The 14,338-nt window shown below is 39.5% G+C and overlaps 2 protein-coding genes across 11 annotated transcripts in view; both read right to left on the reverse strand.

The window, feature by feature from the left end:
* LOC113513909 (inaD-like protein) overlaps positions 1-14,338 on the reverse strand; it is a 332,239-nt gene that overhangs the window by 144,524 nt on the left and 173,377 nt on the right. The window lies entirely within an intron of this gene.
* LOC113518680 (homer protein homolog 2) overlaps positions 1-14,338 on the reverse strand; it is a 69,575-nt gene that overhangs the window by 47,359 nt on the left and 7,878 nt on the right. For all 3 annotated transcript variants that reach the window (XM_052898446.1, XM_052898447.1, XM_052898448.1), the window contains exons 3-6: positions 9,652-9,783; positions 4,865-5,053; positions 3,095-3,160; positions 1,661-1,881 (exon numbers count right to left, since the gene is read on the reverse strand). In XM_052898446.1, the coding sequence (XP_052754406.1) occupies positions 1,661-1,881; positions 3,095-3,160; positions 4,865-5,053; positions 9,652-9,783 (608 nt within the window). The remainder of the gene's footprint in view (positions 1-1,660; positions 1,882-3,094; positions 3,161-4,864; positions 5,054-9,651; positions 9,784-14,338) is intronic.

The following is a 14,338-nucleotide window of genomic DNA, read 5'->3' on the forward strand; positions in this document are numbered from 1 at the left end:
TAATACAATGCAATATATTTCGATAAAATATGATAACGTGTATGTTACCATGGTAAAAATATAAATATCATATAATTTTATTTATTCTCAGGTAGCTGGCAATTAAAGTGATTGGTAAATAAATAAAATTGGATATGAAGTACTAGATGGCGGTAGAATCGAGACTTGTAGTTTTTGATGATTATTTTGTATTTCAAAATAATATGAGGCAAAATTCCTTAATTGGCGAGTGGTTTAATTTATTTTCTACTGAAATAGTAATAATTTATCCTAATTTTTGTTTTTATTCCCTTGTATTGTGCAAAAAATGCAAAAACATTCGTTTGTAAACATGCAATTATGTGGATTATAATTCATTCAAGAAAAGATCGAGTCCTATTCGTTACTTTACATTCGTATATAACAATAAAAACCACTCGCCAATTTGGAAATTGTACTTAAAACTATCTTTAATTATAAAATAATCAACAAAAACTACAAGTATCGATTCCAACGCCATCTAGTATTTCTTGTCCAATTCTGTTTAATGACCACTTTAATGCTCCTGTTACTGGGCTGCTGGAAAACAACTCTTACAGAGTTAAGCTCCCCTATTATAGATCTTTGTTTGAAATAATTTATATCGATATAATTTTTGTAGAATAAAATATAAAAAAAAGAACAACCATAGATATTCTGCTAATAAAAAGAATGATGATATTTAACCTTATCGCGTTGTCTCGTACGTGAATTTAAAATATGTGTAAGCAACGCGAAAGTTTAAAATTAACTAAGAGTGATGTTGATAATAATACCCAAACAACATCATAATCTTATTATGTGGAAAGCAATGGTGCATTAAAATATAAAATATAAAACAAACCATAGAAAGTAAGTACAATTGATTGGCAACAAAGCAAATATTGATACAAATAATGCGAGACAATGAAGACTCAAAATAAAACCACATACTTTTTTTTTTCTTATAGTGAGAGACCATATCTAGAAGAATATATACATTTTTTATTTATTTATTTATTTATTTATTCATTAGTACAAATATGTGTACATGGCGTTTACATTACATGTGTACATTTTTTACCATATATTTTTGATAGTCTCCCATTATTCGCGAAAAAATAATAATTTCGTTTAGATTTCTGACGTTTATTGAAATTTGAATGTCTTGTTGTCGTGTTACGATTATTGTTTACAACGCCATCTAGTACGACATTATGACAAAAATATTGTACTTATGCCATTGCTAGATGGCGTTGTACATAGAAAATTTATTAATTTTAAATCAAGAAAAGTACTATGTTGTATTAATGTATATTTGTTTATGTATTTTAAATATTAATAGTTATATCACTTCAATGTTTTGTAAAAATTTAACTGAAATCTCGTTGATCTGGAACTTTTTTAGATCGATAAAAAATCTTCTCTTTTTTTAATAATCAGAGCTAACGAGACCTATTTATTTATATATAAATATTTCGTGTGTAGTTTCGTTATTATAATTATTAATAAACATTTTTAACCACTGTGTGAGGGTAGTCGCATATATCGTCATAGTCGTAGAATACAGACGGATCTGACAAAGATTACATATAAAGATCCGTCAGTATTCTACGACTGTGACGATTTCTGTAGAATAGTTGGTTTGTTTCTTTGCACGTACCTCTGCGCGAGCGCGAGCTTTAGCCGGTCGTTCTCGTAGCGCAGCTGATGGTCGGGCCCGTCGGGCGGCGCGGGGTCGTTGCCCCCCGCGGCCGCGCCGGTCGCGCCGGTCACGCCGGCCACACTCGGCGGCGGCGCGCCGGCCGCGGAACCCGCGCCGCGCTCGCTGGCCACCGACGCCAGCTGGCTGCGGGGAGCGCGGCCCACCGTCGCATACCCGCCCTGACATGCCACAAAAGGATTACTGGTAACGAGGGAACAGCAACCCTATCGCAGACATATACCCTATCAGGTCAAATTAAATGCAATTCTCTCTGAAGTGTTTTTGTTTTATACAACTTAGAATGGCAAACAAGCTGACGGCCCACCTGATGGAAAGTGGTAACCGTCGCCTATAGACATGAGCAGTGCCGTGGACGTAACAAAGTATACTGTTTCACCAATGATACCCCCCATGCGTTGCCATTGCTTAGGACTCAGGTGTTATTTTTCTGTACCCTGTAAATTCACGCCATATCCCACCCTTCAAACCGAAACACAGCCATGCAAAACCCAACTGCTTCACGGTTGAAACACGAATGAGACAGAGGTATCCAAGCAATCGACTTTTGTACAGTCTCCCTTTGAAGTCTATTATGATTAATTTACAAATAACCTACTATAGGTACAAAAGGATTATTAGTAACGAATCTAAGTCTCATTTCCAGCAATACACTACCCTTACCAAGCCAACCTCCACTCTATCTCTCCACTATAAACCATCGTGGTTAATTCTTGATGAATTCACCACACTGAGACTACCGACATACCTTCAATTAAATAGGTAAAAACCTATCATCCATAAACTATTCCATCTTACAACCAATTAAAAAGAACTAAAATAAAAGAAACTATCACGATGTTCGTTCAAGCTAATCTCTAAACTTAACCCTTCTTTGTATGATTTTTTTTTTATTGATAAAATAAATTAAGGTGATATAATTCACGCTCATAATTAAAGGAAAAATGGTTAAAAAATAAATTTGACAGCTATGGTTTTTATTCTGCAATGAACATTAAAAAGGCATCCAGACACGATCAACTTAAACTGAAATTGTTCTTTTATATAATTTTTAAACATTCAATGTTATGATAGAAATTTCCACCAGTATGCAATGAAGGGTTTAGAAATAGGATAATTGTAACCGATAAAAAAATATAATCCAGTAGATGGCGATAGTTTACCAGGTCAGCTAGTGTCATACATTATTAATTTTTTTAAGCGATTCCCAAAAGAACGTGGTGATTAATTTATTTATTTTTTAAGAAAATAAAGGTTGTGTTATCACAGTGAAGTCTGTTGTAACTGCAACCATTGCCTATTTTCCATACGATAAACCATCAGCTTGTCTACCACTTTAAATTATATAAAAATATATAAAAAAGCAGCACTAACCTGCAGCGTCGATGATACCGAGTGCGCCCTCTGGTGCACCATCATCTCGTCATTGTCAACTTTCGGCTGAAACATAGGGACACTGTCAGTATACGCATCATCATAGGAGCTACTCCATTAGCAATCATCATCATCTTTATTACTGCTGAACATAAGCCTCCCACTTTGGGAATTTTGCCAGTAGTTGCTACGCTTGACAGGCGAATTGGCAATCGCAGTCAAGCTTAAGAGATGTTTTAAAAGGGACGCTGGTGCCCATCTCTCGCCGTCCTGACACTGATGCAATTATGAGATTTTAAAATCTACAAGTGCATAATAGCAACACTGTTTACCATCAGACGAGCCGTATGTTTGTTTTCCACTACTATGCAGTATCAAAAAATAATCTATCTAATGATGATCAGTCAGTGAAGACCTACTTCCTCCCTCCCTCAATTTTGTACTATCGCACTTTACACTCCTAGATGTTTCGTCACATTTCAACATATATGTGCCAGGAGAAAGGAATCACTACATTACACTTCCTGACAGAATATATCGCTAGCAATAGGTCTGGTAGCCTCCATTCACCATCATGAATCTATCTGTCCACTGCTGGACATAGGTCTCCCCCATAAACTGCAATAAGGAAAGATCTTGATCCACCTGCATCGACCGACTCCTTGCAATGCATTTGAGGTCGTCACTCCATCTAGTGGAGGGTCGTCCTACACTGCGTATTCCCGTGCAGAGTCGCCACTCAAGAACCTTTCTTCCCGATCGGTTGTCGGGTCCTCGAGCTGTGACCAGCCCATTGTCACTTCAGCTTGCTTATCCTTCGAGCTATGTCGGTCACTTTGGTTCTTCTGCGGATACCCTCATTTCGGATTCTATCACGCAAAGAAACTCCGAGCATAACCCTATCCATAGGGGGGGGGGGGGGGCAAGATTGTTAGTAATGGAGACTAAGAATCCCATTGCTAGCAATTTATCCAACAAGGTCGGCCTCCTCGCGGTTCTCCCTGGAAACTATCACGGTTAATTCCTGATGAATTCATCATGTTGGGCTAACTGGCCTGTTTTCATTCTCATCTATCACCCTTCACTGGTGCTCCGTCTGCGTATCCCGTTAGCGCAAGCGGGGTTACCATTCCATTTTCACACATAAAAAAAAACCCTATCCATATCCCGCTAAGTAATTTAAAACTTTTGCATACGTGCAACCTTGTTTACATTTTATAATTAATAAAAATAAATTAAAATAATAAAAAATTTATTAACGTTTCGGTTCCATAAGTCATCACTGGCTACACGCATTGGTTAAAGACCATCGTCTTCAAACTTTTAGGGTATTGATGACTAAAGACTTTGTGTAAACCGTTTACTACATTGCTGGCAATGGAACCATGTTTTTTCAATGAGTGAAGATACGAATAGGATGGTAACCCTGCCTGCGGTATCGATCGATAACGCAGTTAGGGTACCAGTGAAAGATGATAGGTGAGGATGAAGCCTTTTTTTATAGATATAATGGTAACCCCGCCTGCGCTATCGGTATACACTGGCGGGGCACCAGTGAAGGATGATAGGTGAGGATGAAGCAGGTCAGTTAGCCCACCGTGACAAATCTAACAATAAATCAATCATGATGGTTTCCAGGGCCAACCACGAGGAGATCGACCTGACAGGCTTTATTGCTAGCAATGGGGCTACTAATCCCCATTACAGTGAGGATGAAGTCAGGTGAGTAGGCTCACTTTGAAATGTGTCCTCCCTGGATGGAAGCAGTACCTGTGCGGGCGAGACGGCGGGCTCGGCGTCGTCGTGCTGCGCGGCGCGGCCGGCGAGCAGCGGGCTGGCGGTGGCGCTGGCGACGGGCGTGGCGGCGCCGCTGCTGCCGTTGGCCACGCCCTTGGCGCCGCCGCCGCCGCACTGCTGCGCCTGGATCGCCTCCTTCACCTCTTGGAACTTCTCGATGAACTGCCACCGAAGGATATCATGATGCCAAAGTCTCCCTCTACCAGAAGGAGACTTTGTATAAAAGTCGATTGCTTGGGTACCTCTATCCCATTCGTGTTTCAACCGTGAAACAGCTGTGTTTGCATGCCTGTGTTTCGGTTTGAAGCTTTTATACTTTATATCACATAATATACATCAGGTTTTAAGTCAGACTTTCAGGAACACAACTGTGAATATTACATCTTATTTGGCGCAGTAGTTTTTGTGTGATTCCGAAACAAATATACAGACAGACATAATTTTTAATAATTATTAGAGACCTTAATAAGAGCAACAGATGTCAAATCTGTTGCTCTTATTATTATAAGACCTCTAATTATATTTTTTTTATACAACTTAGAATGGCAAACAAGCTGACGGCCCACCTGATGGAAAGTGGTAACCGTCGCCTACAGACATGAGCAGTACCATGCACATAACAGAGTATACTGTTTCGCCCATGATACCCCCCATGCATTACCATTCCTGAGGACTCAGGTGTTATTCCTCTGTACCCTGTTAATTCACGCCACATCCCACCCTTCAAACCGAAACACAGCCACGCAAACTCAACTGCTTCACGGTAGAAACACGAATGGAACAGAGGTACCCAAGCAATCGACTTTTGTACAAAGTCTCCTGTGTTAATTTAGGTGACCTATCCGTGTATTAAATTTCATTCAAACCCATTGAATCGTTGAAACGTAACTAAGAAACAAACACTAAAACATCTTAACAAACTTTCCCATTTATATATTATAACATTAGCAGGATTACTCGGGCCGCGAAGCCGCTTCTGTCATACGTGTACAATAACACGATCAAACTGTACAGTCAAGCACAGAGGAATATAATTCATCTAATTTATTATTGATATTTCAGCCGTTAACTGTCTACTGCTGAACATAAGCCTTCCCCATAAGGGGAGTTTTACCAGTACTTGCCACAATTGGCTGGCGGATTGGCAACCGCAGTTGGGCTTTGGAGAATCACTCCTTTAGTCGACTCGTACGACACCCACGAGAATGGAGGGGGTGGCCTATTCTATGCCAGGACCACACGGCAATATTTACCTAATTATTATTAATTAGCAAATCAAATTAATCCGCGTGACAGTGGTAGGCTCGTCCCCTATCAGGCGGGATTCTAATTATGCTCGTCGAAATATGGGTATGTCGAGTATTACGTTCACCACACAAATGCCACTACTGGGGGGAAAGGCTTTGTTAGCAATGGAGTTTGACAGCTCCATTGCTAGCAATATGCCCTATTAGGTCGACCTCCACGTGCTTCCCCCTGGAAACCATCGTAAACAATTCTTGTTGAATTCGTCACGATGGGCTAACTGACCTGCTTCATCCTCACCTATCATCCTTCACTGGTGCCCCGCCGCCCGCCACTGGTGTATATCGATAGCGCGGGTGAGGTTACCATTCCATTATTACCCATTAAAAAAATGCCACTACCGAGTAGAGGTTACCCCATTAGAAATTTTAGCCGTAATCATATTGTTTTTATATATATACTAGCTGACCCCGTAAACGTTGTTTTACCACTTATTGCGAAATATAAAAATCGCAATTAAAATACAGGGGTTGATCGTAAAACGATGAAAATTTAAAGTTGTATGTATTTTTCAATGCTAAATCATAATAAAATAAAAATGGAAAAATTTGTCAAAAAAATAAAAAGAAAATATTTTGGGGTGGGTCACCCTTATCATTGACGGGTATGAAAAATAGATGTTGGCCGATTCTTAGACCTACCCAATATGCACGCAAAATTTAAAAAAAATCGGTCAAGCCGTTTCGGAGGAGTTTGGTAACAAACACCGCGACACGAGAATTTTATATATTAGATATTACTTGACAAATTAAAATTATAGTTAATATTTATACTTTCCCTTTTTACCCATATTTATATTTAATTAAAAAATAACATAATTTTTCATCGTGCCTCGAGTCAAACTACCTATAACTACTCCTCTCCATCCAAAGGTTGCCTGGAAGAGATCGCTTTTAGTGATAAGGCCGCCCATTGTTTTCTCATTGTGATTATTTCTTGTAATTGTTTGTATCTATAATAAGTTTACTATTGTAATCTTATGGAGGAAACAATAAAGGGTATCTATCTATCTGTGAAAAATCAAGTCAAATATTCCTTTTTTTTTTATACAACTTAGAATGGCAAACAAGCTGACGGCCCAACTGATGGAAAGTGGTAACCGTCGCCTATAGACATGAGCAGTACCATGGACATAACAGAGTGTACTGTTTCGCCAATGATACCCCCCATGCGTTGCCATTCCTGAGGACTCAGGTATAACACAAGGGCCTCTGTACCCAGTAAATTCACGCCATATCCCACCCTTCAAACCGAAACACAACTGCTTCACGGTTGATACACGAATGGGACAGAGGTACCCAAGCAATCGACTTTTGTACAAAGTCTCCCTCTGGTGTCTTCCTCCTTTACGTTTCTGACAGCATATTTTATTCTGTCGTATCACATGACCTTAGATTTGTTTTTAGTTACATCCGAGTTGATTTATGGCAGTGTACAATAGCAGTAACCGAGCCCAACGACACCTGTACCTAACGACGTCCGATTTATTAAAAACCATAAAGCCCCTTACGGATTGTACCAAACATTTTTTATCATTAAACAGCTATGATTTTTTTTATGGGTAAAAATGATATGGTAACCCCGCCTGCGCTAATGGGATACGCTGGCGGAGCACCAGTGAAGGGTGATAGATGAAAATGAAAACAGGCCAGTTAGCCCATCATGATGAAGTCATCAGGAATTAACCATGATAGTTTCCAGGGGGAACCACGTGGAGGTCGACCTGGTTGGGTATATTACTAACAATCCCTTCCCCCCAAACAGCTATGATTGTATAGTTGATTTCATTTAAAAGTTAGATTATTATTTTTTTATTCGCGCGTAATACCTCCGTTATTGCAGGCGTTCATAGGCTACGGTAACCACTTACCATCACGTAGACCGTATGCTTGTTGGCCATCTCAGTGGTATAAAAAAAGGCAGTCAGTGGATGCAGATGGTCCAGGACCGTTTTTTATGTTATTTTTTGGAGGAAGTCTATATTTAGCAGTGGACAGATAATGACTGAGACGAGATAATGAGATTTTAAAGAGTTAGATTTCACCCTGTACGTAAGTCTGCGCATACATAATACATACAAAATGGGGGGAAAGGGATTGTTAGTAATGGGATCAAATAGCCCTATTATTAGCAATATACCCAGCCAGGTCGACCTCCACGTGGTTCCCCCTGGAAACCATCGTGACTAACTCTAGTTTAATTCGTCAGGATGGGCTAACTGACATACTTTCATCTTCATCTGTCATCCCTCACTGGTGCCCCGCCAGTGTATACCAATAGCGCAGACGGGGTTGCCATACCATTATCACCCATTAAAAAAAAATACATACAAAACAAAACATTACAAAACCGTCATTTCTTCGTCTGTTGCCGACTGTACCGGTACGCAGGCATCAGTTAACATAGATTGCTGGCTTAAATAATTAACACATTAATCTATAATTCAACGTACAATCTTGCTTGGGCCGCGTAACATACTGGGAGTGCTTGGCGTGTGTTGTTATTTCGGAATTCATGCCTCATACCCGTAAACTAAATTAAGACATTTTATGGATCAAACTGTAATGGAATGTGTATAACTCTATCTAACGACCATTTCTGACGACAAAACCTGGACTCCTGAGATACAGATCTCTGATCTAGTTTAGGGTCCAGTCTCACGCAGGTTTCACAGAGCATCGTATTTATACATATATATGTAATTGTATTTTTTTTCATGAGGCTGTATTTTTCTGTAAAATTTGTGAAGAAAATAAATAAAATCTATTACTATTTTATAATACTGGATAACTTTTTATAAAAACACAATACCAGAGGGAGACTTTCTACAAAAGTCGATTTCTTAGCCACCTCTGTCCCATTCGTGTTTCTACCGTGAAGCAGTTGTGTTTCGGTTTAAAGGGTGAGATATGGCAGTGAATTTACAGGGTACAGAGGAATAACACCTAAGTCCTCAGGAATGGTAAAGTATGGGCGGTATCATGGGTGAAACAGTACACTCTGTTATGTCCATGGTATTGCTCATGTCTATAGGCGACGGTTACCACTTTCCATCAGTAGGGTCGTCAGCTTGTTTGCCATTCTAAGTTGTATAAAAAAAATCTATAAAGCCTAACTATGGTTGCCTATCTGCCTGCCATGCAATACAACCAAATTGCCTGCATGGCAACTACTGACAACACCCCTTATTGCTTATCTTCAGCAGTCGACAGCTGAATTCTGATGATTTTTGAAATATTGTATTTCAGAACTTAAAAACTGGTACATGTTATGTCTTGATACTACATCTAGATTTCATCGATTCCTCTATTTCTGAATTCCGCGAACAAAAAAAGCTGGTAAGATGCTAGTCCTCAATGAAAATACAGCATCACAGACATAAAAGTCTATATTATGACACCCAGTGGTACTCCCCATACGTTCCCTATGCAAGTAGGTATCATAGAACAAGTTACCTTGCCCAATTCCGCCTCGGACGCAAACCCGAGCCCGTACACGGTATTCGCCCGCACGTCGCTCCACTGCCCGAACTTCTGGGACGTTTTCGTGAACGTCATATTTGCCGTTATGGTGCTGTTGATCACCGCCTGGCAAAACAAAGGTATCGTTCAGTGAACTATTCACAAAACACTATAGACAAAACCTGAAAAAAAATAAACATGTTTAATTAGAATAATAAATATCAACGCTTCTACATGTTTCAACATCTCCTCAGGAATGGCAACGTATGGGGAGGTATCATGGGCGAAACAGTATACTCTGTTATGTCCATGGTACTGCGCATGTCTATAGGCGACGGTTACCACTTTCCATTAGATGAGCCGTCAGCTTGTTTGCCATTCTAAGTTGCATAAAAAAGTCATCAGTTTTAGAGTTAGAATGACAAACAAGCTGACGGTCCACCTAATGGAAAGCAGTGACCGTCGATACATACATGAACAAACCATGATGTCCACATCACGGAATACACTGCGATGAGGGCATCGAAGCGTTGCCATTCTTTAGGACAAGATTATTTTATAATGATGACAATAGGATAGTAACCCTGCTTTGCGCTACGGGTATACGCCGGCGGGGCACCAGTGAGGATAGGTGAAGATAAGGATAGGTCAGTTAGTCCCTCGTGACGAATTCATTTGGAATTAACCACGATGATTTCTAGGCGGGACCGCGTGGAAGTCGATATGACAGGGTATGTTGCAATCAATGGAAACTAACCTGTTCATTACTAACAAACCCCCATTCCCAGACTATGCTGTTATATCTAAGTACCCTATAATTTCATTACTATATCTCATTACCGAAATACAACCATGAAAAGACAGCTGTATCACGACAAAAAAAACAAGTGGGACTGAGGTACCGAATCAGGTAACTTTTTTACAGTCTCCAAAGGTCTCATTGTCGAGGAAGATATTAGGGGGCCCACGATGAAACGAAATTCCCAAGTTCCGGACCCAAGTTTCGTACATGCCATGTAATATGTTCATAGTAGTGAAATTGGCCCCGTAAACAAAGCTTACCGTTTCGTTGGTCATAAGCCCGGCTATAAAAACAGCCAACGATCCAAATACGTTGAGCTCCGAAATTTCCGACCAACTTTCATGGTGGATTTCAAGGGACGAGGATGTGGTGTTAAATCCGCCTTATATATAAAGTAAATATCGACATTGGAAAGGCAAAATATATTAAGCGTCACTGTAGCTGATATCCTATTATAATTGTGATAGTGCGTTTGTTCGTTGTGTTGTTTTTTTTTATACCGCGTAATTATTTGCCATTTCAGTAAATGGCAAATAATTAAGCGCGCGTTGCCGACCCTGAAGAAATCTCTTTACCCCCCTTTTGAAGAACCCCATGCTGTAGTATCTTGGGAAAACCTCGGCAGGGAGCTCATTCCATAACCTGAGTGTTCGTGTGAAAAAACATCTCTGAAACCGCGTTGTACGCGACCATTACCAGGCTGTAAGGTATGAGGGTGAACTCCCTGTCGATGGCGAGCCGTACGATGATAGAAAGTGGCCACAGGCATCATATTGAATAATTCCTCTGAGCACAATCCGTTGTACAAGCGGTAGAACACGCAGAGTTTTTATGCCAATCAATGAATATATCTCTATCACGCGAACAAAGTCACGGAGAGAAGCTAGTCGTCACAATACCTGACCGGTTTCACGGTCCCTTTCAAAGGTACATTTGGAGTGTGAATTTGTTTATTTATTATACCTACGTTAACACCTGAAAATCAATAAATAAATAAATACGTAATCTTATCCAACTAAACGGGATATGGGAGATGTTTAAAAATAGTTTCCCATGTAGGTCATACTGTCCCATATACATCGACACCGACCTACATATTTCCCCCATAAGAGTCTATTAGCGAAATATCCTGTTTATCTCGTTTAGATTAGGCGAGTATGAGTACACTTGAGGATAAGTGGAAATCATTTTTATCCGATTACGAATAAAGGAGGGTTTTGTTTTTCTAGTGTAGGTACATATATATATGTATATACGCTTATATACGTCTGGACTTTTTATGCAGCCGAAACGACATGACGATTTTTAAATAATTTCCAAAAAAATATGTTCTCAATTCGTCTATTTTTTTAACCAAGTTCAAAAAAGAAGGTATTTTTATTCATGTATTTCAGATCTATGGCCGTGTGGTCCCGGCATAGAATAGACCACCCCTTCCTCTCCCGTGGGTGTCGTAAGAATCGACTAAGGGAAAGCTAGGGATGAGCAACAGCGCCCCTTTTAAAAAATCTCTAAAGCCTAAACTGTGGTTGCCAATCTGCCTGTCAAGCGTAGCAACTACTGGCAAAACCCCCCAAGGGGGAGGCTTATGTTCAGCAGTGGACAGTTAAAGGCTGATATGATGATAATCTCAGAACTATAATTGGTTTTATGTAACAAAAAAAACTGACTGTTGTGAAGTACAATCCACATGTAAATACGCGATTCAGCGTTCAAAAATTCAAAATTAACAATACAGGCATATCTAAAAAAAACATGTCAAATATAAGGTATGTAAAACATGATGAAACATCTAGAAGATGATCATTGTGTTATCATATCACATTAGACGTTTATCCTCTGCTGAACATAAGCCCTTCCCTGTTTGTGGGTTTTGCCAGTAGTTGCCACGCTTGGCAGGCATTTGGTGATGTTTAAATAGGGACGCTGCTTCCTATACCTCAATTGGGGGCAAAAGGATTGTTAGCAATGGAGTTTGACAGCCCCATTGCTAGAAATATGCCCTATTAGGTCGACCTCCACGTGCTTCCCCCTGAAAACCATCGTGAACAATTCTTGTTGAATTCATCACGATGGGCTAACTGACCTGCTTCATTCTCACATGTCATCTCTCACTGGTACCCCGCCAGTATAATCCGGTAGCGCAGGCGGGGTTACCATTTTATTATCGCCCATTAAAAAAAACCATAGTATTTGACGTTTAAAGAAGGACGCTGCTACCTAACCCTCAACCATTGGGGGGAAAGGGGTTATTAGTGATGGAGACTGAAAATCCCATTGCTAGCAATATACTCAACCAGGTCGACCTCCTCGCGGTTCCCCCTGGAAACGATCATGGTTAATTCCTGATGAATTCATCATGATGGGCTAACTGGCCTGTTTTCATTCTCATCTATCACCCTTCACTGGTGCTCCGCCAGCGTATCCCGTTAGCGCAGGCGGGGTCACCATACCATTTTCACCCATCAAAAAAAAACCCTCAACCATTAAGTTCCTTTAGTCGCTTCTACGACACCCACGAGAAAGGAAGATGTGGCCGAAACTATGCCAAATAATGATGCTATATCAGAAGTTGGTTTAAACAGTTGATCGTGAAACTGCCAACAAGGTCAGAGTGCGTTTACCAACAGACGGTATAACGAGCCAGGCAATGACACTAAGAAGCCAATGTACTTGCAGAACGTTATATTAAAATATAGGGTTGCCACCTTTAGGGAAACAATTTAATATTTACAATTTGTACGTATGGCAATTCTAAATTAACTCTATAATACAATTCACTGTGATCTCTTTATGGAACTTCATTATAGAAATTTTATATTACTTAAAATATTTGTATAGATAGATTATTATTACTTATTATTGTTTCCTCCAAAAGATTACAATAGTAAACTTATTATAGAAAGATACTAAGATACCAAAAAGACTTTGTACAAAGTCGATTGCTTGGGTACCTCTATCCCATTCGTGTTTCAACAGTAAAGTAGTTGTGTTTGTATGGCTGTGTTTCGGTTTGAAGGGTGGGATATGGCGTGAATTTACTGGGTACAGAGAAATAACATCTGAGTTCTTAGGAATGGCAACGCATGGGGAGTATCATGGGCGCAACAGTATACTCTGTTATGTCCATGGTACTGCTCATGTCTATAGGCGACGGTTACCACTTTCCATCAGGTGGACCGTCAGCTTGTTTGCCATTCTAAGTTGTATAAAAAAAATATACTAACAATTACAAGAAATAGTCACTTTTGTATGTATGTACTTTGTTTCACAGTTTTCAACTAAAAATGTTCTTATTATTTATACACGCGACCGGTTTTCAAAACTTCATGCTCAGGATATATTCATACATTTATAAGAAAATATAACAATTCTAAGTAAGATTATTTCTACAAATCATAAATGCCCACAGCGACATCTATCTATTACGTTCACTCCGGCAGCTGCTAGATTTTGTGTTACTGCTAATGAGAAAACCTTTATTACGGTTTCCGTCTGCCTGTCCCCGAGGGAACTGCGGGTAGATCAAATATCTAATATTGGCTGCTTGCTTCATTCGTCACAAAACTATATGACAAAAACATGGGAGAAAACTCTATCCATTACAAAATAAAAATCTAAAATTTGGTACAGAATTAGCAATAAAACCGTCTAATGTAGCCACAAAACATTTTAAAGTCGTTTAAAACTTAAATATCGAATTCTATATACGTGGTTTTACACGTCTTACTAAATTAATATTTCAAAACTAACAAGAGGTGGCAGCCCTACTCCGCTATCTCGGGTTGAATGCCAATGAGCATCTTATAGGAGACATGTATACATTTGTAATACTGTTATTGTTGGCTTTACATATTTACAGGAATTTCATTTTTCTCT

The sequence above is a fragment of the Galleria mellonella genome, unplaced genomic scaffold, assembly GCF_026898425.1.
Source record: "Galleria mellonella isolate WM207_F2 unplaced genomic scaffold, CSIRO_AGI_GalMel_v1 utg425, whole genome shotgun sequence".
Classification (NCBI taxonomy): domain Eukaryota; kingdom Metazoa; phylum Arthropoda; class Insecta; order Lepidoptera; family Pyralidae; genus Galleria; species Galleria mellonella.